This window comes from Pteropus medius, unplaced genomic scaffold (genome assembly GCF_902729225.1).
Source record: "Pteropus medius unplaced genomic scaffold, Ma_sr-lr_union100, whole genome shotgun sequence".
Taxonomy (NCBI): domain Eukaryota; kingdom Metazoa; phylum Chordata; class Mammalia; order Chiroptera; family Pteropodidae; genus Pteropus; species Pteropus medius.
In genome coordinates this window covers 10,911,148-10,933,128 of record NW_024349802.1, presented here as the reverse complement: position 1 = coordinate 10,933,128, position 21,981 = coordinate 10,911,148, and the positions used below count along the sequence as shown (strand labels likewise).

Genomic DNA, 21,981 nt, shown 5'->3' with positions numbered 1-21,981 from the left:
TACATTTATATATCAACTTAAAATACAATATCCATTTGGCTAAAGCCCCTTCAAAAGATATATTTAACCAAAATTTGCTACTTCTCCAAAATTCACTCAAGAAAATGTCTCAAACCCAGCGGAAGTCATTCAATACATACGTGTCTATTTGTCCTGCATTGTGGCCATTTTCCGCTTTCATACGTGTCAGTGCAGCAGCAGCTTCATCCAGCGCACAACTTACTGAGGACGTCAGTCTCCGGAGTACTTCAGGATCTGCAAAAGCTTTACCGTCAGCAGTTGACAATTTGCCAATTCCTTCATTGCGTGTCAATCAATCAGGAAGTGCAGGGAAAGAATAAAAGTGCAAATTGTAATTATATTTCTAAACACTATTACCTAGTGCAAAAATGGCATAGTTCCCATAGATAAGGCCGATAGTCAGAATATTAGGCTGGTAATTTTGAATTTGCCACTAACATCAAAAGGCCATCATAGAACCACCTATATTTTAGTCTTTCCATGTTTACAATGCACATATTAATTTGTCCTCTACTTAACTCCAAATATAACTTAAAACTTATTGTAGCAAATAAATGAGATTCCTTTCAAAGTATACAGTCATACAATAAGTATACAGTCATACAATTCCTTTCAAAGTATACAGTCATACAATTCTAGTATAGAATTATATCTGTCTGTACTATTTTCAGTAGTAATAGAGGGGATATCCTGTAACATTAAAACAAACAATCCAATAGTTTCTTTCTTTGGTTAAATAGCCACTTAGAACCATCTTCTAGAGCTGAACCATAAATTAAAATAAATTTATTCTTATCATTAATATTTATTATGTGCTTATGATGTGCCAGATACAAGGGAGGCAAAAAGGAATATGGCATAGTTCCTGTCCTTACAGAGCCCATAGTCTGGTAGGACTATCAGATGTCCAAGTTGTCAATAAATCTTTTTCTCTAGATTCAGTGAAGAATTAGTCACTACTGTAACAGAAAATTTTTGACAATATCACTGCACGTTACTGCTGAATTTTTCCTATAAAGATACTCGTACAAGCAAGAGAAGTTATAGATATATATAAACTACAGCATAATTTATGAAATGGAAAAATTGGAAATAACCTAAATATCCCTCAATAACTAATTGGTAAAATAAATTATGGTGCATCCAAACAACAAAATATTATCTTACTCTTTAAAAGGAAAAAGATCAATATATCATGTTGTGGAAAGATGCCCATGATAATGTGAAGAAAAGAAAATTATTACATATTCTATATATGATCCTACTTCATTTTTTAAAAAACTTATGTATATTCAAACATATACATGTATTTACATAACTACAAGAGAAAAAGTCTAGACGTATATGTAAACCTTGACAATGAGAAGGCTTTATAATCTATTTAACACATTTCATATAGCTTTAGCTATTTTATAATTTAGAAAAGAATTTTTAAAAATTTTTTAAATGGCTTTAATTCTTAATTTTCTCTATGACTCTCAAAGAAAATCTTAAAGAAAAAGATATCTTCGGCTCCATTTTTTCAGTTAAAATCATGTTAAGAATTCCATCTTCTTTAAGAAGTCTAGTAATACCTAACACGTTCTCATAATTAAAAACACAAACATGTGTTTAAAAATTCCTCTTAAAAGTTATAGGCTCAACACAACATCCATGTTCCAAAAGCAAATGAAAATACTGAAGCGCAAAAATAATTTATTAAGCAAGTGACTTGCACAGAGCTTAGAAAAGAGCGTATCATTTGAAAATACATCTGACAATTTCTTTGGACACAATATTATATTCAACAATGTCTGGAGTTTAAATTGTTGAAATACACAAACATTTAAATTCAACAGTTTCTGACAACTCCTGGAAGCCAGAAAGTCATGATTTTCAAGGTTTTCTAATAATAGGTATGAAAAACAAGGAATTCTAAGGTATCCTCCTGTGTATACCAGACTTACCTATGAACCTAAAGAGAAAAGGGGGAAAGAAAAATGCTTAATGCACCAGGAAAGAGCCAGTCCTGAGTGAGACTCATAAGGTGCCCAGAAAAAAATGAATTTAAAACCGTAAACTGGGAGTCTGGAGTAGTACTCACAACATGAGTAAACTGTTGGCCTAAACTGGAGAGTAAAGATGTACCACTACCCCTAAAAAAACTTGGTCTGGAGAAGGAAAGGAAAGTAAGTAGTCCAGAGAAGACAGGGAGAAGAGAAACACCTTTTCTCCGCATTTCTCTCTAAGCAAAATATAAGATTCCAAAGCACAGAAAGAAAAAAAAATTAGAGGGTGGCCATGTCACTCCCATTTCAAGCCCATTTCAAACATATTATACTGTATATCCCTAAAGCATAACTAGGAGACTCACAAGAAATAAGACAAAAAGGGAGGGACACCCAATGTAATTAACTAATGTGAACATCAAACCTTTTTTTTTTTTATTACTAGTCTTACCTTAAAGTCTCTGCTGGATACTTAAATATTTTGTTCAATATAATTTTAAGTATGTATCAGTTCCAAAAAGACATTAAAAGGACTAAAAGTCAATCTGCTACAAATCATACCTGTGCTTTTCCATAACAGGACAAAGTTAAAGGAATAACAAGATGATATCAAATAAACACATTCCTAATAAATTATTTATGTTTTTCCAAGAATGATTTAAAAATATGTATTTCTTTTAGCTCTTACTTTTCTCCTAGTCATTATGTGGTCAAATGTAACACTGATTTTTTCTTCAATATGAAATGTGTTAAAAGGCTGCTATGATTTTTCTGAATACCCATCTTTAATATGCTCATTAAAGCACAGTTGACCCTTAAACAACATGGGTTTGAACTACACAGGTCCACTTATACATGATTTTTTTCTGTAAATATACAGTTGGCTCTTCACATCCTTGGGTGTCACATCCATGGATCTGTCCTACACCTTTTTATATACCAACTTGAGCATCTGTGGATTTTGGAATCTGCAGATTTTGGCATCTGCATGGTGTTCTGGAACCAAACCCCACGGATACTGAGGGGCAATCAATGAGTTTTTGGGGAGTCAAAGTTATATGTGGATTTTTGACTGTATGGGGGAGCTGGCTCTTCTAAACCTCCTTCCAATGTTGTTCTATGATCAACTGTACTCAGAAACTGAGTGAAATTTTCCATACTTTAAAAAACTTTATTTTGTACTTTTTACATTTTAATGGCTTTAACATGGCATAAGGTATATATACGGCCCCCTAATTAAGTTTCTAGGCACTATTTTAAAAATAAACTGTAAATTCCAGATTAAATTCTTATATGTGTTTAATGTGCACATATATTTATATTAAACAATAAAAGGAGTGTCATACAAAGTGAACATCTCAAAAGCAATATACAAAGATCAGAAAAAGTTAACTTCCTTCTTAAAACGCAATTTTAGGAGATAAAAGCTTTTCATTGCAGTGTAATGGAAACTTTGAATAGCAAATAACGAGTAGGTTGTACAATATAAAATAGTGGTAAGTATACATTATTTTGAGAAAGCTTATCACAGATTTTTCTTTTCTGCCACTTGAGAACAAGAAGTTGACATAGTTTGGTGTATTGGACTAGAGCTGGTCCAATTTTGTGTTTGATTTTTTTTTTTAAAGTTTCCCAAGTAAAAAATAGCAATCTATAATTAAGATACACATAGACTAAAGTGAGTAAGTAATCACATGCCAGTTCTCTAAATCAGTTAAAAGATTCACAATTTGATGAACTATGTTTTTCTCCCACATTTTATTTTTTTAATGTAATTGGTAATAGATAAGTTTTCCTTGATAACTAGCTAATTATCTAATATCTTATTATAAATGTTAGTGTTGAGTCCAGAAATCACTTATTGAAAACTTTCAACCAAGAATTATTTAAATATAAAATGTGAACATTTTCTTTAGGAAAAAAATATAACACTACAGAGATTTCAAATTTTGTATAATGTTATATAATTTGGGGGTAATCTTGTATAACTTTGTATAGCAACCTAGACTTTTCAAGAGATGAAAAAGAAAAACACAAAATAAAGTACCTGCTGCTTCTAACAATGCTTCTAGTCGTGCCTGTGTCTCTGGATCCACAGTGCGCAAGTCTGCTCCTTCTGTAGTACTTGATAAGAATATCTCTGACGTTGTTTTAAGCACTGGGTTATCCAGATCTTCTTGGTCCAAAATAAATGATTCGACCTGTTTATGAATTAAAGATGCAATATCCATGAAACCGATCTCAATTATCGTTTGAATAACTACAGTTTAAGGTAATATAACTTCTGATTTGGAATTTAAATATAACCAGGTAAATTATTTTAGAAATATGGGGCTGTAGGAAGGGACTTTGAGGGAGCCTCCCAACTTTCTGCTTATCTTCGAGACCTGACTATAGGTATAGCCCAGACACATCAGATTCAAGTTACCTGGAATCTTCTGTGCCTAACACAGAGCCTGAAAAGCAGTACTTTAAAAAATGAAACAAGTACATGAACATAGTTCCCAAGAGGATGTTCCCAAGAGGATGTATACAGGACTAGGCAGTAAGAAGACTAGATACCATAGATCGGTCATTGAGGCACAGCTTTTCCTTTCTTCTAATTAATTTACTATGACATTTTAATTAAAAAAAGAGACTTAATCCACTGCCAAATACCTGGAGTCCTATAGATAAGAAATCTCCATGAGAAAAAGAACAATATCTATTTGTTTACTGTTCTATCCTCTGGGCCTAAGAATACCTTGAAAATAGTTGGTATTTAATATATTTGTATTCGATACATATTTTATACATATGGTATGTGCAAAATCAACTTATGAAAATAAACGGAACACTGTAATTTTAAATAGTTAATTCTAAAAAAATTTTCTTAAGTAAAATATGCACAACCTTTCTGGAAAGCAATTTGAAATGTGTATAGAAATGCTTTAAAAACCTTATGCCCTTTGACCCACTAATTCCATTTTAAGGAATTTATCCTTTAAAAAAATGACCTGAAAGCAAGACAAAAATATGCAAGGATGTTCACTGCAGTATTAATTATAATTCCAAAAATAAGAGGAAATAAACTACAATAGGGAATTTGGGAAATATAGTTTGTACATTCACAGGATGAACTACTATCTAGTCATTAAACATAGTGTTTTTGAAATAAATTTAATGGCATGAGAAGGTATTCATAAAATTAAGTGAAAACACCAAAAGATTCAAAACAGTATGGTCTTTATTTTGCTAAAAGTATATATGTACATGTAAGTAAACATGAGCATGGGTACTCATGCATACAATCATGAGTACATATTTATATACCCATATATGTCTATAATACATAAATATGTATAACCATGGAAGTTAACATATTTGTAGACAGGTTGAAAAACAGGAATAGAAAGAGTAAGTACTTCTTCAAAGTCACACAGCTAATAAGTGGCAAAGCTAGGTTTCAGACCCAGGCCATAAAGCTATAGTCTGTGCTCTTAACCACTAGGCAATACTAACTCACGAATTGATAAACAAAGGATCACAGTATTTAGACTACATTATTTGGCACATTTGGCTAGTTGGTCATCAGTTTTCACAATGGACACCAAATAAAGATATCCTAATAAAGACAGTAAAGTTAAAACGATTTGGATGTAATTTATCTGGTGATGTACTATAATTTTACAAAATAAATCTTTAACTTCAGATCTAATAACATTGAGCCATGTACATATTACTATGTACGTAGTGATATGTACTAAGTAACACAGCTTCTCTAATATATAATTACAAAGATGGCATTCTAGATCCATGCCAATAGATAAATGCAGACTATTAGTTGTCAAATGATATTGAAAGGTAACTGTTTGTACAACAAAGAGCTTGTTGCAAGCCCAGGAAATTATTAGGTATTTGCAGATACATATACCTGCCAGTTGTTAAAGATAAAACCATTATTCCAAATTCTGGAATTTTTTGTTAAAGATGGTGTTTAGATGTTAACATTTTATAAAAGGCATTGGTCTGCTGTGGTATTATACACATTATGGAGACAAATACAGATCATACACTTTAAAAATCCAAGTTAAGGATTTATGATTTTCTTCCATTTGTTTCTCCAATATCTACTGAAGTCCTGTTTTATACAAAGCACTATGACAGCACAGAACTGTGGAAGAAATAAGTCAAAGACTATTACAAAAGGCCTGAAGAGAAATAAATGGTACAACTATATGTATTGGAGAGAAGTCACTTCTAGCCTCAGTAATCTAAGAAGACTTTGCACGACTAGTAGCATTTGTACTAGGCTTTTAAGGATGCACAGAATTTCAATAGGTGGTCAGTCATAGGGGTGCAGGTGGAATGGAATGAAATAAAAAATAGGCTTAAAGATGCAATTGGAAAATCTCAAAAAACATAAGGTCTTTCATATACCGCTAGTAGGAATATAAATGATGCAGCCATTGTGGGAAAGTTTTTGACAGTTCTTCAAAAATTAAACAGAGAATCACCATATGACCCAGCGATGCCACTTCTATGTATATACCTAAGAGGATTGAAAACATACATGTTCATACAAAAAGTTGTACACAGAAGTTCATAGCTGCATTATGTATAATAGACAAAAAGTGAAAACAACCTAAATGTCCATTAACTGGTAAGTGGATAAACAAATGTGGTTATTTCCATCCAATGGAATATTACTCAGTCATAAAAATAAGTACTGACACACACCAGACATAAAAAGGCACATATTATATGATTCCATTTATATGAAAGATCCAGCACAGGCAAATCCATAGAGACAGAAAGGAGATCAGTGGTTGCATGAAGAGTCAGGGAGGGAGGAATGGGAGTGACTGCTAACAGGTCTGAAGTTTCCTTCTGGAACGATGAAAATGTGTCTGGAATTAGATAGTGGTGAATGCTGTATAACCTTGTGAATGTACAAAAACCAATTAACTGTACACTTTAAAATTTTATGGTAAGTGAATTATAACTCAACTTTTACAAAACTGTAAGGTACCTAGTGTACAACTATGGCTTTAGGCTAGAAAGAACTGGGGATAGATTTGAGTAAGACCACGTAAAAGGTGATAAACTGCTCATTGCCTACCTGGTCACCACCACTAGGAAGATAGAACCAGCAGCAATGTCACCCTGGGTGTCAGTAACATTAGCATCACATACACAAGACAGGTCATTCCTAAGTGCCCGGGAAGAATCAAGGTCAGAAGAAAAACCCAAAATAGATATGTGCTTCATGCCTTCAGAGGGCTTATAGCCTCTCTTTGAAAATTATAATTCATTAAGACAATTCACTGAGTTTAACTCTCTAACATCTTAAAGTGCCTATAAATTCAAGTTTCAATAAGGCAACAGGGCATAATGGAAAGAATATTGTACTCGAGATCAGGAAAATTAGGTTCAAGTGCTAGTTCCATCAGGCACTGTTGTGAGACTTCATGCAAATCACTCAACCTTTCTGACAGTCCATTTCTTCCTCAATAAACATAGATAATACCTGCCTCACTAGTGCTATCAAAATGAAATAAGGTAAAAGCATTCTGAAAAAATAAAACTAAATAAATGTAATTTTTAGAACATAATTCTGTGTAATTACAACTCTTTCATCCTGTCCCTCACCAGTGTCTACTTTCTATGCCTTTTGAAACTGGAATAATGATACTGAAAATCTAGTATGATACACTTTTATCAGCATTCACTTGAATTTTCTTTTTTCATTTTATTTATTTTTTCCAGTTTTACTGATGTAATTGGCATATAAGATTGTATAAGCTTAAGGTGTACAACATAATGACTTCCTATATGTATATATTGCAAAATGATTACTACGGTAAGTTTAGTTATTATCCATCACTTACACAGCTACAATTTTTTTTCTTCTGATGATCACTTAAATTTTCAAATATAGTTTTAGCCATTTTATAATTAAGTACTGACTCACAAGATCAAAAAAGTTTAAATATCCATAACGCTTGTAGGAAAAATCTTAAGTTCCCATGATAAGTTGTAGTTACATATACCTAAACACATAAATGATTTGAATACATTTATGTCAATTCTAATATTTCCTTTGTCCTATCTTCTCTAAAATTTTAAAAGCTTGTCTCAATGTGGAATCAATAAAAGGACAAAATGTCCGATTATGCCTATTACTTCAGGAATATTTGGATATTGCTTTTGGCAGTTCATAAATATCTTATCTGATAAATTCGCTCAAACATGTACTCTTCTAATTCAGACTGTAATAGCATTACCTCAAAATATATCCGGTCAGCCAAAATGGAAACCATTTATAGCTACATGAAAACATTAAAGGCCAATTCTGCACATTTGGTGATACAGGCTTGGTGATACAGTACCGAAAAATGTCTACATAATGGATAAGTCCAAAATAATGGCATATCTAAAGAAATTAGTCTTCATCATGCAGATGAATATAAGTCCAAAATAATGGTGTATTAAAGAAATTAAGTCTTCATCATGCAAATGAATATAAAAGCTTCATAATTTCCTACATACAGCAGAAGGATCATAGAATTTTCCTTATTGCCTAATGACCCAGTTACATAGCTCATCTCTATCTAGCACCTTCATTTGGCAGCAAATATAAAACATCCACCTAGAATGGTAATGTTTTTGCCAATGGCAAGAAAGCTTACTTCAAGTCTTAAAACACTGTAGATTTTTTTTTTCTACCTCATATTAGATACGAAAATAAAAGGCAGAGGAAAAAGGATGAGAGAGAATTTGGACACCCCAAATTACCTATTTTTCTTATACAGGCAATCTCTTCAAAAACACTATGGTAAAAACTTTATGTCTTCTTTCTCAAAACTCTTTTTTTAACCTCCCTTCTTTTAAAAAATAAGTGTGGTTTTTAGCTTTAACTAGAACTTAAACAAAGGGGTGGAGGGAAAGGGGAACGAGCATTTTGCCCCATTTTTTTATTCCATTTGACATTTCAGAAATGAACCACTGGATGGCAACAGTTACTAGGGAGAGTAACCACAGACTCAGCTATTATCACCTAAAAAAACAAAGTCAGTCACTCTGGCCAAAATCTAGTTAGAAAAGTCATTTCTCAATCTATGATTTAACCAAAACATGCTTCCACTAATAAACAAATAAACAAACCACACACAATTTCTATCAAGTATATGTAAGCAGTAATATAATTAACTTTCAATATTAGTGTTTTTTAAGTCTTATAATAGTTAAATAATAAAATCTCGCCTATACATTTGTCAATAACCAACTGTTACCTTCTCTAAGACTATATTTCTGAAAATAGCAATTGTTTCAGAACTTAATAAAAACAAACATTTTATCTTAAACATGTACATTATATTATATATTTTTGTTTATATATTCTCTAGTAATGTGGTCCTATCATGTAACAAGCATAATAAGGAACACCATCAACTTCTCAAATATAAGTAGGAAAAACACCGTTTTACATAGAACTTCTAACACAGAAATGGATAAAATTTTTATTTTTAACACATTAATTTTTATTCTGAGTTAAGAACTAAAATACTCATAGCTACAAATTTTGTTTCTACTAACTTTTAAGAATAATTATCATTCCCATAAATTCCAACTGGAGATATGAGAAAGTTCAAGAGAAGGCTAAATCTTTATTTTACACTACCTCTCTTCGCAAATCTTCAAAAATGAAGCTCCCTTAAGAAATTCAGATTCAATAATTAAAAATAAGAAGCTAAAACATTTAAAATATCTAAAATACATTTTTAAAAATGTTCTTGTTATTTCTCCTCTCTTATTTAGTTTATATTTGAATAAACCAACATGTCTTACCTTTCTCCACCTAAAGTAAACCCTCTATTCTAAGTCAAAATCATCGCTTAAACCAATTTTGAAATACAGATGGCTTACTATTGATTTCTAGCTGGAGCAGTAAAAAGGATGGGTCAGTGCTCCAACAGATAATTACTGAAGGACACAGCAATTCCTTTTTGGAAAAAACACAGTACTCCAAAGTTTCAATAGTAGTATCCACCACAAATATGCTCCATGAACCATGCAAAGGGAGAAAGTATCACAGTTGCAATTCTGGACCCAATAATGATAATTTAGGAATGAGTTTTGCTGATACTGTAAAGCCTAATCCAACAAAATCAGCAACGTCTTGAAATACTAGAATAAAAAGTCTGTATTCCTTAACATAAAAACTTCTCAGATTTCTTTCTACAAGGAAAATGTAGTCCCAATTTAAGACCCACAATCCTCTTCTCACAAAACAAACGGTATCTTGGGATTTCTTTGGCTTCACATAACATGAGAGAACCATCATGCTTTTCCTAATTCTAAGTTAAAACTGGAGAAAGCTAACTCTACTTTGCTCACCTACAAAAACTTCATTTCTAAACTATAGTTTTAATATAAAATATATTATTTTGAAGCATCTAATTAAAGATAGAAGATCTTTAAAAAAAATAACTACCATTAAGTACTTAAAAAAATAGGTCGCCATTAATAAAATGCTTCACGTGTATCAGCATATTTCATATATTATTCCATTCAATCATCTTTCCTACTCAATGAAATAGATTAACTGATCTTCATTTTAAGTAATTGAAACTCAGAAAAGGTAAAACGACTTGCTCAAGATCATATAATGCAGGGATGTATTTCAGACTCCAAATCTCACACCTTTTCACCACACCAAACTGTATTAGTGAAACTTCTAAACAATGGAGTATAACTAAAATAAATACCAAGCAATGATGTAAGCAAAGGATCTACAAATACTGCAATGCCGCAGTTTAACAGTAATAGTAATGCCAGGAAAAACTTTTAAAAATTAAATTAAATGTAATGGATTATCAAGCCCACTAACTCTTCTCTGCCAGAGACAAATCATATTTTCATTTAGTAATTTTTGGCAGCTACATCTACCTGATTTCTAACTAGCATATGTACAACAGAATTTGTGCCACAATAGGTTTTTTAAAAAGACTGCTTACATACTCATTACAAAAGCCACAGGAATGAAGTATCCAGCAATTAGGGCCAAGAAAATCTTTATGTTGAAGAAAGAAATGTTACTCTATATATCATAATAAATGGGTAAGGTTGAGGTTTAGAAAGAAGTCCTGACTTCTGCTCATTATCATTAATAGAAAATAAACATCGAACATTCCAAAGGAATACTCAATTTTAATAAGTTAAAAAGAGCTCCAACACCCATAAACCTCCGATTAATACCAATAAGGGGAGGACAGCATAATGACTAAGAGCAAGTCTTCTTAGAATACCAACCCACTGTTCACAGAGTGACCTAAGTTAACTTGTTTTAGCGCTTAGCCTCATTTTCCTCAGCTATAAAATAAAAATAGCAGCAACTATATCAGTTATTGATGATTAAGAGAGACAACGTATCTAAACTTGAACAACAGTGCTTAACACATGATAATTGCTTAACAAATATTAGTTGTTATTATTACTATGAATATTACCACTACTACTATTATTAAAGTCAGGTGCCTAAGGATCTTGTCTTCCTATATTCCTACTCTCTACTCCATAAAAATAATATAAAATCAATTAAATTGTCTTAGATTAACGAATAACCTTAGCATATTAAGCACTGCACATACATTCATTCAACATTTATTAAGCACCTACTATGTGCCAGACATTCTAATATATACCAGGAACACAAAAATAAATAAGACATGATTCTTGCTCACTAAGAAAGATAATCAAATAAATGCAATAAAGTATTACAGACTCTATAATAGACAGTTATACACAGACAACATGAGAACACAGAGGAAGAAATGGTCAATTCCAATTGGGGCAGTGATGAAGGAAATCAGTTAGAGATGATGACTCTGAAATCAGCAGGTATACAACAGGATGGGGAAGAGGGTCAACAGTGATAGCAGCAGCGTAGAGTAGTAGTTATAAACATCAGCTTTACAGTCAAAGAAACCTGGATTTAAATCTTAGATGCATGACTTCATATATGTTACATAATGTCTCCAAGCTTCAGTTTCCTTATGTGCAAATTGGGAATAATAACACTTTCTTCATATGGTAGTTGTAAAGTTTATTTCAGAATATACAGAAAAGCCTTTAGCCCAGTGGATAATAAGCACTCAGCATATAGTAGTTATTTTTATGATTCTACAGACCAAGGCAGTGGAAGCAAATATACTAGGACATCTAAAGCTTGATATGTTCAGAGAACTACAGCAATTTGATATGGCTGAAAAATAAAAAGCAAATAAAGTAGGGTACAGCAAGGATAGGGTTGGGAAAATACACAGAAGCCAAATACTAAATAATCTGTATCTGAAACCAAGGAATTTGGATTTACACTTTATCTAAGGAATGGGAAGGTATTTTGGCAAAGGAGTGACATGACTGATCTGGCATTAGAGAGTTTACTCTGATAACACAATAGAGGAAGAATCAGAGAGGTGTAATCTTGTAGGCAGATACAGCCAAGGATTACTGCAATAAGTGCAGGTTAAAGATGATGGTTTGATGTACAGCAGAAGCAGTATGGATACAGGGAAAGGGACACATAAATTAGATGTTAAGAATGAACCTACATGACTTGGATGTGTGTGGTGAGAAGAAACAGATGTGAGCTCTGAGGTTTCTGAAGGATAGTGACTGGCTTTAGGGTGATGTAATTTATAAAGGTGCGGGGGAGGGGGGAAGGATAAGGATTGAGGGAAAAATAATGAGTTCAGTTTTAGAACTGATGAGCCTTTTTAGAACTGAGGAACATATATACAGCAGGCAGTTGGAAGGTCTCTTAGCAGACTGCTAAAAGAAGTGAGACAGGAAAGCCACATGGATAGTTAAGAGAAGAATGCTGAGAGAGTAAACTGCAATGCCAAAGGCCCTGAACCAGGACATGCTTGGAGAGATTATAGAACATAATGAAGCAGTTGTGGTTTTGCTCAAATAGGAACACGAGACAATCTTATGCTGATGGACTTTGTAGCCTCTCATGTAAAATCATTGCCCCTTAAAACCTGCAACTTAAACCCCATCAAACCACTGAAGACAATCAAACATCAAACTTTACAGAGATCATCCAACGCACATAGGCCAATGATCCAGTTCAGGATCCTGGACTGTCAAGACCATAAGAAAATGAAATGAGGCGATGCAATTAAAGTGCACAATGCCTAGAACAGACATTCTGTTACTATATGAAAGGAGTTTAGTAAAACGAATACAATTTGAAATAATTTATCTATTTTCACATTCCCTGAAATGTTTAGTTCCTGAAAAGACTGATGGTCTTTAAGGGGCAGGGACCACAATCTTTTTATGTTTGTAATTCCAAAGCCTAGCACAAAGCTTAACAAATAGTAGGCTCTAGATAAATTATTGTGGAATAGATAATAAATCCACTCTACAGCACCCATCAGAATTCTCAAACAGACTGCCAAAGATTCTAATCTCTGAAAGACATAATTTTATGATGCAAGAAGTGGATTCAGGAAGAAGAGGCCCTACCCCAATCTAAACTAGCTTGATTTTCTTCTGTAGAGAATGAATGAATAACTGTAACAGATTAGCAACAAAGAGATCATCCACCATAGTGAGTACCTTTAATACTGTATTATCATATTACTGTAAATTTAGTTGGTGGGTGGTTATAGGTCAAATCCACATACCTGATTTAAGAGTAGCCTTAAATAATGGTCTCTTCGAATTAAAAGAAAATAAACTTTCCTTTGTTAACCTGTCAATCAAGTCATAAGTAAAACGGGTACTAAAATATAGTACAGACTTTCACTGGTCATAGAATTGACTAGTAATTTAACATAATTGGGATAATTTAAGCAGTGACATACAAGGTTTGTTTCTGCAATTTAATCACACAGGTGATAACACTGGCTTGGGTGTCAAGCAAATTGTATTGTCACTCGAATTCCTACCTCTTAAGCAGTTGTTAGATGATACCAGATGCAAAAACTCTAATTGCTATGTTTTTATATGTTATTCTATTTATACATTTGTTTATTATCCTGTAAAAAGAAATTCAGTCCATATTCTTCTTGCAGACTAAAGTCCACATCAGATACATTCAGAATACAACCACCCAAACCAACCATCTCCTCCAGCTGCAGTTTTATTTCCTTTCAAACATATATCCAGGCTTTGCTGGGGAGGAAATGAATGAAAAAAAAAATCACTAATATTATGACAACTTGCTCTTCTGATAGCCTGGCAAACACAGGTTTAAATTACATAAGTCCCCCCACTGCCCACTCTCACAATCCATCTTTAGCATATACAAGAGGAGCAGAAATTTTAAGAGCTGAATATTATTAATTGGGGTGGAGGGAGGATCTTTTGTGTATGACCGCAAATTCTGCAGCATATTCAATACCCTCTATTAAACCTCTCCTGAAGACCATATCAAGAGAACAAGAACATAGCTAATAACTTAGAACAGATAGAATGATCTTGAAAAAGAACAAAGTTAGAAAACTTAAACTTCCGAATTTCAAAATTTACTACAAAAAGCTACAATATCAAGGCAGCATAAAACTGGCATAAGGAAGACATATAAATCAATAGAATAGAATAGAATAGCATAAATAGCATAGAAAAGAATAGAAGTAAACCCTCTAGAAATAAACCCTTACATTTATAGTCAATTGATTTTTGAAAAGGGTGCCAAGACAATTCAATGGAGAAAGAAATAGTCTTTTCAACAAATGGTGTTGGGACAATTGAAAATCCAAATTCAAAAGAATGAAGAGAGACCTCTACCTCACATTTCATATAAAAATTAACTCAAAATGCATCAAAGACCTAAATATAAGAGTTAAAACTATAAAACTCTTAGAAGAAAACAGTCATAAATCTTCATGGACTTGGATTACACAATGGTTTCTTAGACATGACACTGAAGCACAAGCAACAAAAGAAAAAACAGATAAATATAAAAATTGGGCTTCACCAAAATTAAAAAATTTTAATTGCACAATCAAGAAAGTGAAAAGCCATCTTAAAGGAGAAAATATTTGCAAGTCATCTAAGGGACTAGTATCCAGAATATATAATTTTTTTTCTTAAAAAAACACAATTCAACAATAAAAAGACAAATAACCCAATTAAGACATGGGAAAAATATCTGAGTAGACATTTCTCCAAAGATATACAAAAAGCCAACAAGCACATGAAAAGATGCTCAACTTCATTAGTCACTGGAGAAAGGCAAATCAAAACCACAATGAGATACCACTCCATACACACTAGGATGGTTATAATAAAAAAACAAAAAACAAAAAATAACAAATGCTAGCAAGAATGTGGAGAAATTAGAACACTCATACATTGCTGGTGAAATGTAAAATGTTGCAGCTGCTGTAGAAAACAGCTTGGTAGTTTCTCGGAAAGTTAAACATAGAGTTATCTTTCAAGCAATTCCACTTTTAGGTATATAAGCAAGAGAAATGAAAATATATGTTCATGCAAACTTGTACACAAATGTTCACGGCATCATCATCCATCAAAACATGGAAATAACCCAAATGTCATCAAGTGTCAATCAACAAAATGTGGTATATCCACAAAATGAAATATTATTCCAATGATACAACATGCAGAAACCTTGAAAACAATATGCTAAGTGAAAGAAGGCAGGCACAAAAGACTACACATTGTATGATTCCATTTACATGAAATGCCCAGACAAGGCAAATCCAGAAAGTAGATAAGCAGTTACCAAGGGCTGCAGGGAGGGGAGAATGGGAAATGACTACTAATGAGTATAAGGTTTTGTTTGGGGATGATAAAAATGTTTTAAAATAGATAGTGGTGATGGTTGCACAATTTTAACATACTTAATATAATATATTTAGGAATATATTAAAAACCACTGAACTGTACACTTTAAAGGGTGCATTCTATGATGTGTGAATCATATTTCAATTTTTAAAACTTTGAATTTGAAAAATACTTTAGAAGTTTGTTAAATGTTCTATTTTGATAAATGCACTGTGGTTATATTTAAAAATGTCTTTGTTGTTAGGGAATGTACACTAAAGAATTTAAGGGTAAAGAGGCATGATATATGCAACCTACTTTCAAATGGTTCAAAAAATAAATTATTTGTTAATGAGAGAAAGAGAATGAGACAAAATGAACATAATGGTGAATCTGGGTATAGAGGATATGAGAGGAGTTCCTTGTACTATTCTTGCAACTTTCCAGTAAGTTTGAAATTATATCAAAATAAAAAGTAACAAAAAAAAGAGAATGTATCCAATATAAATGGACTATTTCCTACTTTGGGATTTGCTCTTTGATAATGATAGTTTGTTTCACATGTTACTAAATTTAGCAACTGTACAATTTTTAAAAGAAAAAAATAAAAATGTAGAGATTTAGCAGAAAAATAAGTAAACACTTAGAGGAAAAAAAAAATCACTTAGAAGCTGATAAGAGCTGAAAGTCCTTTCAAAGTGTCCCACTCAAAGTATCAATTGACGTGGCCAAACTTTTTCTGCTTCAGATTTCATAAAATGCCTATGAAACTTTTTCAATTCTACATCATTAAAGAAAACACTATAGGTTCATTTATCTAGGTTAATAACATTGAGATAACTCTTCCAGAACTCTAATCATACCGAATAAAAAGTACTCTTCCTGGCATTTCATCAATATATGAAGCATCATGATCAATCACAAATAGTCAATATGAGGACAAATCAGGAAAAAAATAACATCTATTCAGAGCACAGTATTCCATGTAAGCCAGGTTCAATGGTTTCAGGGAGGACATCAGTGAGTACTCAGTCTCTTCCTACTATAAATGCTTTTTAATATTTTGTCAGACTCAAGCCTTTTATTTGCTAATATCTAGTGTGATGAAATAATTACATGATACTTGTATTAAAAAGCATTCTATAGAGTCAATGCAATCCCTATCAAAAGCCCAACAGCATTTTTTGCATAAATAGAAAGACTCATCCTAAAATTCATGTTGAATCTCATGGACCCTGAATAGCCAAAACAATCTTGAAAAAGGAACAAAGTTGGAGGACTAACACTTCTTGATTTTAAAACTTACTACAAAAGCTACAGTAATCAAAATAGTGCAGTAGTGGCATAAAGACAGACATATAGACCAATGGAATAAAAAAGAAAGCCCAGAAATAAACCCTCCCATATACGGTCAATTGATTTTGCAAAGACCATTCAATGAAGAAAAGACAGTCTTTTCAATAAATGGCACTTGAAAAACTGGATATCCACATGCAAACAAACAAACAAACAAACAAAGTTGGCCCCTGACCGTACACCATGCACATAAATTAACTCTAAATGGATCAAAAGACCTAAATGTAAGAGCTAAAACTATAAAATTCTTAGATGAAAACACTAAAAAAAAAAACTGTCATAACATTGGATTTGGCAATGATTTCATGGATATGACACCAAAAGTACAGACAACAAAAGAAAAAAAATAAATTGGACTTTACCAAAATTAAAAACTTAAGCATGGAAGGACACTTTCAAGAGGGTGAAAAGGCAACCATGGAATGGGAGAAAATATGTGCAAATTATATATCTGATAAGGGATTAATATCCAGAATATATACAGAACTCCTGCAATTAAACAATGAAAAAACAACCCAATTAAAAATGGGCAAAGGATTGAATAGACATTTCTCCAAAGAAGATATACAATGGCCAATAAGGACATGAAAAGATGCTCAACATCACTAATCATTAGGGAAGTGCAAATCCACCCCCCAATGAGATACCACTTCATACCCATTAGGATGGCTGTATCAAAAACAAAACAAAATAACAAGAATTGTCTAGTGGAGAAATTGGAACACTTTTGCATTGCTGGTGGGAATGTAAAATGGTATAGCTGCTATGAAAATCAATATGGTGGTCCCTCGAAAAATTAAAAATAGAAGTACCATATGATCCAGCAATCCCACTACTGGATATATACCCAGAAGAATTAAAAAACAGGAACTTGAACAGATATTTGTACACTCATGTTCACAGTAGCATATTCACAACAGCCAAAAGTTAGAAGCAATCCAAGTGTCCATCAATGGATGGGATAAACAAAATATGGTATATATATATACAATGTATATCAGTCTTTAAAAGGAATGAAATTCTGGTACATGCTACAATAAGGATGAACCTTGAAGACATTATGCTAAGTGAAAAAAGCCAGTCACAAAGATAGAAATACTGTATGATTCCACTTATTTGATATACCTAGAGTAGTCAAATTCATAGAGAAAGAAAGTAGATTTGTGGTTGCTAGAGGCTGGGGAAGGGAGGCAGGGGTATTATTGTTTAATGGTTACAGAGTTTCCATTTGGAAAGATGAAAAAGTTCTGGAGATGACTGGTGGTGACAGTTACACAACAATGTGAATGCACTTAATGCCACTGAACTGCACACTTTAAAAAAGGTAATTTTATCTTATGTCTATTTTAACACAATTAAAAAATGGTTAAGATGGTTATTTTTGTTATGTATATTTTACCACAATTTAAAGAAAAAGAAAACTTGTTCTCAATCTAATTGTCCTCATTACAAACTGTTAAACATATCAAACTTACCTTGGCAACTTAATAAACCTTTCTTCTGTTCAATTCTTTAGTTCTTAGGGCTAATCCTTGGGGATATACTTGAACTTCTCTTTTCAAAATTGCACATGAATGCAAGTGAAGCAAACCACTAGGATACAGTGGCATATCTTTAAACACACACACACACACACACACACACACACACACACACACACACTTTCCACTACTGAAAACAGCATCCATTAAAGAAAAAACTGTGAGAACTGAAGTGTATAATGGAAAAAGAACAAAATGTGCTTTTTTGATAAAAGTTGCTAAATTTCAGTCTAGCAAATAAAAAAGAGCCTTATAACACAATTTTACTTTCTTACTGATTTAGGTAAAGTTGGCTGGAAAAAAGGTAAACCAGTCAATCATCAAAGCAAATGATCTTCATTCATAAGAACCATACACTGTCAGTAACCACTAATAGAACAGTACAGATTTTAATTTTTATAAATTAATTAGAGTTAACAATATTTCCAAAACAAATGTTTCCCATATTGGCAAAGGTGTAAAGTTGGGTAGATGCCTTAAGTCTCTTAAAATGAATAATGACAAGGCCTGAACTTTTCATGTAAGTTCAATTACAAAATTACCTTAGAATAGTGCTCCTCCTATACTCAATGGTATATCTTTGATTTCTATCTTAATATATTTATCTACATAGCAGTCACCAATTTCATTAAATAATATAAAACCTTTCCAACAAGGTCAACAATGGATGATACGCTAATCTGAAATAGATATTTCTTAAGCAACTAATTAATTCGTTGGTACAATGCATCATAAGAGAAACAGTAAGCAGAACAATATAGCAGGCAAGAAAACTAGAATGGTAGTCAGATGACATATTTTCTACTAAACATTAACTGTGTGATTCTAGGCAAGTCACTTAGCTCAGTGGTTCCCAGGTTTTTGAGGCTTTACCCAGGGTCCTGACATGAAGTTGCCTATTTGATATTTTGTCAAATATCATTTTGTTAACAGTAGGAAGGCAATTATCTCAAAATAGAAAAAATTTGGAAAAATAGCTTTATGAGAAATTCACTACATTGTCCTTACTTTTCTCATTTCACTTGAGATCTATGAAGACTTCAACAGGGACTAAGCAAGCATTTATTGGAGAAACAGCATTCGGTAACCAAAAACTTTGTCTATTACTTAATCTGAAGAAGCAAAATAGTAGTATGGGTTTCAGATTCAGTACTGGATTCAAATCCTAATTTACCACTTACTGGCTGTGTAACATTTTAACCATTTTATTTTTTGTTTTTTGGATTCATCATTTCTCTGAGCCTACATTTATTCATCTATAAAAATGTAGATAATACCTACCTCAAAGGGATGTTGAAACGATTAAATAAAATAACGAAAGTATCTAGTACGATACTGGCATATAATAAGCATTCAATAAATGGTAGCAGTTACCTAAAAATGAGATGAGATAGGATTATCACCAAGATTCTATGACTTTATAAACAAGTAACAGGAGAGGAAAATTGTAAATAATAAGGTCCAAGAAGATTGAAATAGTTCACTTATAGTGGGTTAAAAATAAAGAACTGATTTCTCACAACTTTGGTTCTGTATGAAATTTGGCAAAAAAAATGGTAGACTCATTTCTTTATACATGCCAACTCAAGACTAATGCTTTTTAAAAAACTGCTTTGCTTTCTCTAAAGCAACATATTTTATTTATATTATCCATCATTGCATCAGAGGGCCAGAATTGATTTTCAGAGGTCATCTAGTACATCATCATTCTACTATAGGATAGGCTCAGAAAGGAATATCGTTAAATTCATTCCCAATGCTTCATTCTTAACATGTTTTAACACTTTGATTAGATAAAATATCTAAATCATTCTCAAATTTACCATTTAAAAATCTCATATGAATAATGTTATCTTTTGTGCAACAATGGAGAAAATTAAAATATATATTTGTATTTCCATGAAGAAATTCTGAAAAAAAAAAAATGTTTAAGACAAAAAGTGTGGAGGGTAGGATATCTAGGAGCAAGGTTGAGATCAAGACTTTTCACTGTATTTGTCTTTATTTTACTTTGACTTATGAACTATATGAATGTAATCACCAATTGAAACGTACTAAATAACCAAAAGAAAACCTCTACATACTTCAAATTTCACAGTAAGGTTTACTTCTACCTATACCTAATCAACTGTTTTGACCCACCATTCTTATAGCCATAGTCATCAATGCATCTTTTTTATATAGTCTTCAGGCTTTACAGAATAAAACTTGTGCAAGCTTGATACTCATGAGCTATAACAAATTGTTATAGTTAATAACCTGTAACTTTTCCTTCAATAAACATTTCCAATGTCTCCAAAATTTGCTTGCTAGAATACAAAGTTATTTCCTATTTTATCACTACCAATGGTAATTTATGGACTAAAGCCCTTTCTGCCTTGAACAATGTCCCCACAAAGGTTTTTTCAGAAATTCATTTCCTGGTCAATAAATAAATTTTTCAAAAATAATATAGTATTTTAAGTGAAAGTTCCCTAGAATGACAAATTTACCATAGAAAATTTATAGCATTAAACCTTCCAGTACCCTCATTCAATTTCTCTCTTGTTCAGGTTATAAGCTTAAGCCTTGAGATGCTATTAAAAGCAGTGACTCACCTTGTTTACCTGAAGTTTGAATACAGAGTATTCACGACAAAATTGCCATCCCTGACAATAAGAGTGGCCTCTAGACCAGTGGTTCTCAACCAGGGGTGATTTTGCACCCAGGAAACGCCGGCAATGTATAGAGACATTTTTGGCTGCCACAGCTAGGTGAGTTTTACTGGCATTTGGTGGTTAAAGGCTAGGAATGCTGCTAATGCATAGGCAAGCCCCTCATAACAAAGAATTATCTGGCCCAAAATTTCAATATGTTGCTATTGAGAAAACTTGCTCTAGATTTTAGATCATAAATAATCCTAAAGTAAATAATCCATCTCCTTTCCTACTAGTGAAAATCAAAATGGAACCTCTGATTGGACTGTACTTTTTACTCTTAATTTTCAGAAAAAAAAATCCCTAAAGCTTTTGTAATAATTTGCTATATAATTTGATATAAATTACTATATACAATGTCTGTGTGCTTTTACCTAATTATTATCATTACTTTTTTTTACGCCTACAGCACCCGGTCTTCCTAGGTGGTCTCCCAACAAAGTACTAACCAAGCCCGACTTTGCTTAGCTTCTGAGATCAGATGGGATCGGGTATGTTCAGGGTGGCATGGCCGTAGACACTTTTACCTAATTATAAATATGATACCTGCCTCAAAAAAAACCCCCAAAACTTCATTATGATATAAAGCTATGCTTT

At 32.5% G+C, this 21,981-nt stretch overlaps 1 protein-coding gene and 1 pseudogene across 5 annotated transcripts in view; both read right to left on the bottom strand.

The window, feature by feature from the left end:
• ANKHD1 (ankyrin repeat and KH domain containing 1) overlaps positions 1-21,981 on the bottom strand; it is a 90,723-nt gene that overhangs the window by 65,208 nt on the left and 3,534 nt on the right. For all 5 annotated transcript variants that reach the window (XM_039836287.1, XM_039836288.1, XM_039836291.1 and 2 more), the window contains exons 2-3: positions 4,057-4,210; positions 141-297 (exon numbers count right to left, since the gene is read on the bottom strand). In XM_039836287.1, coding sequence (XP_039692221.1) covers positions 141-297; positions 4,057-4,210 — 311 coding nt within the window. The remainder of the gene's footprint in view (positions 1-140; positions 298-4,056; positions 4,211-21,981) is intronic.
• Positions 21,785-21,903, bottom strand: LOC120581906 (uncharacterized; annotated as a pseudogene).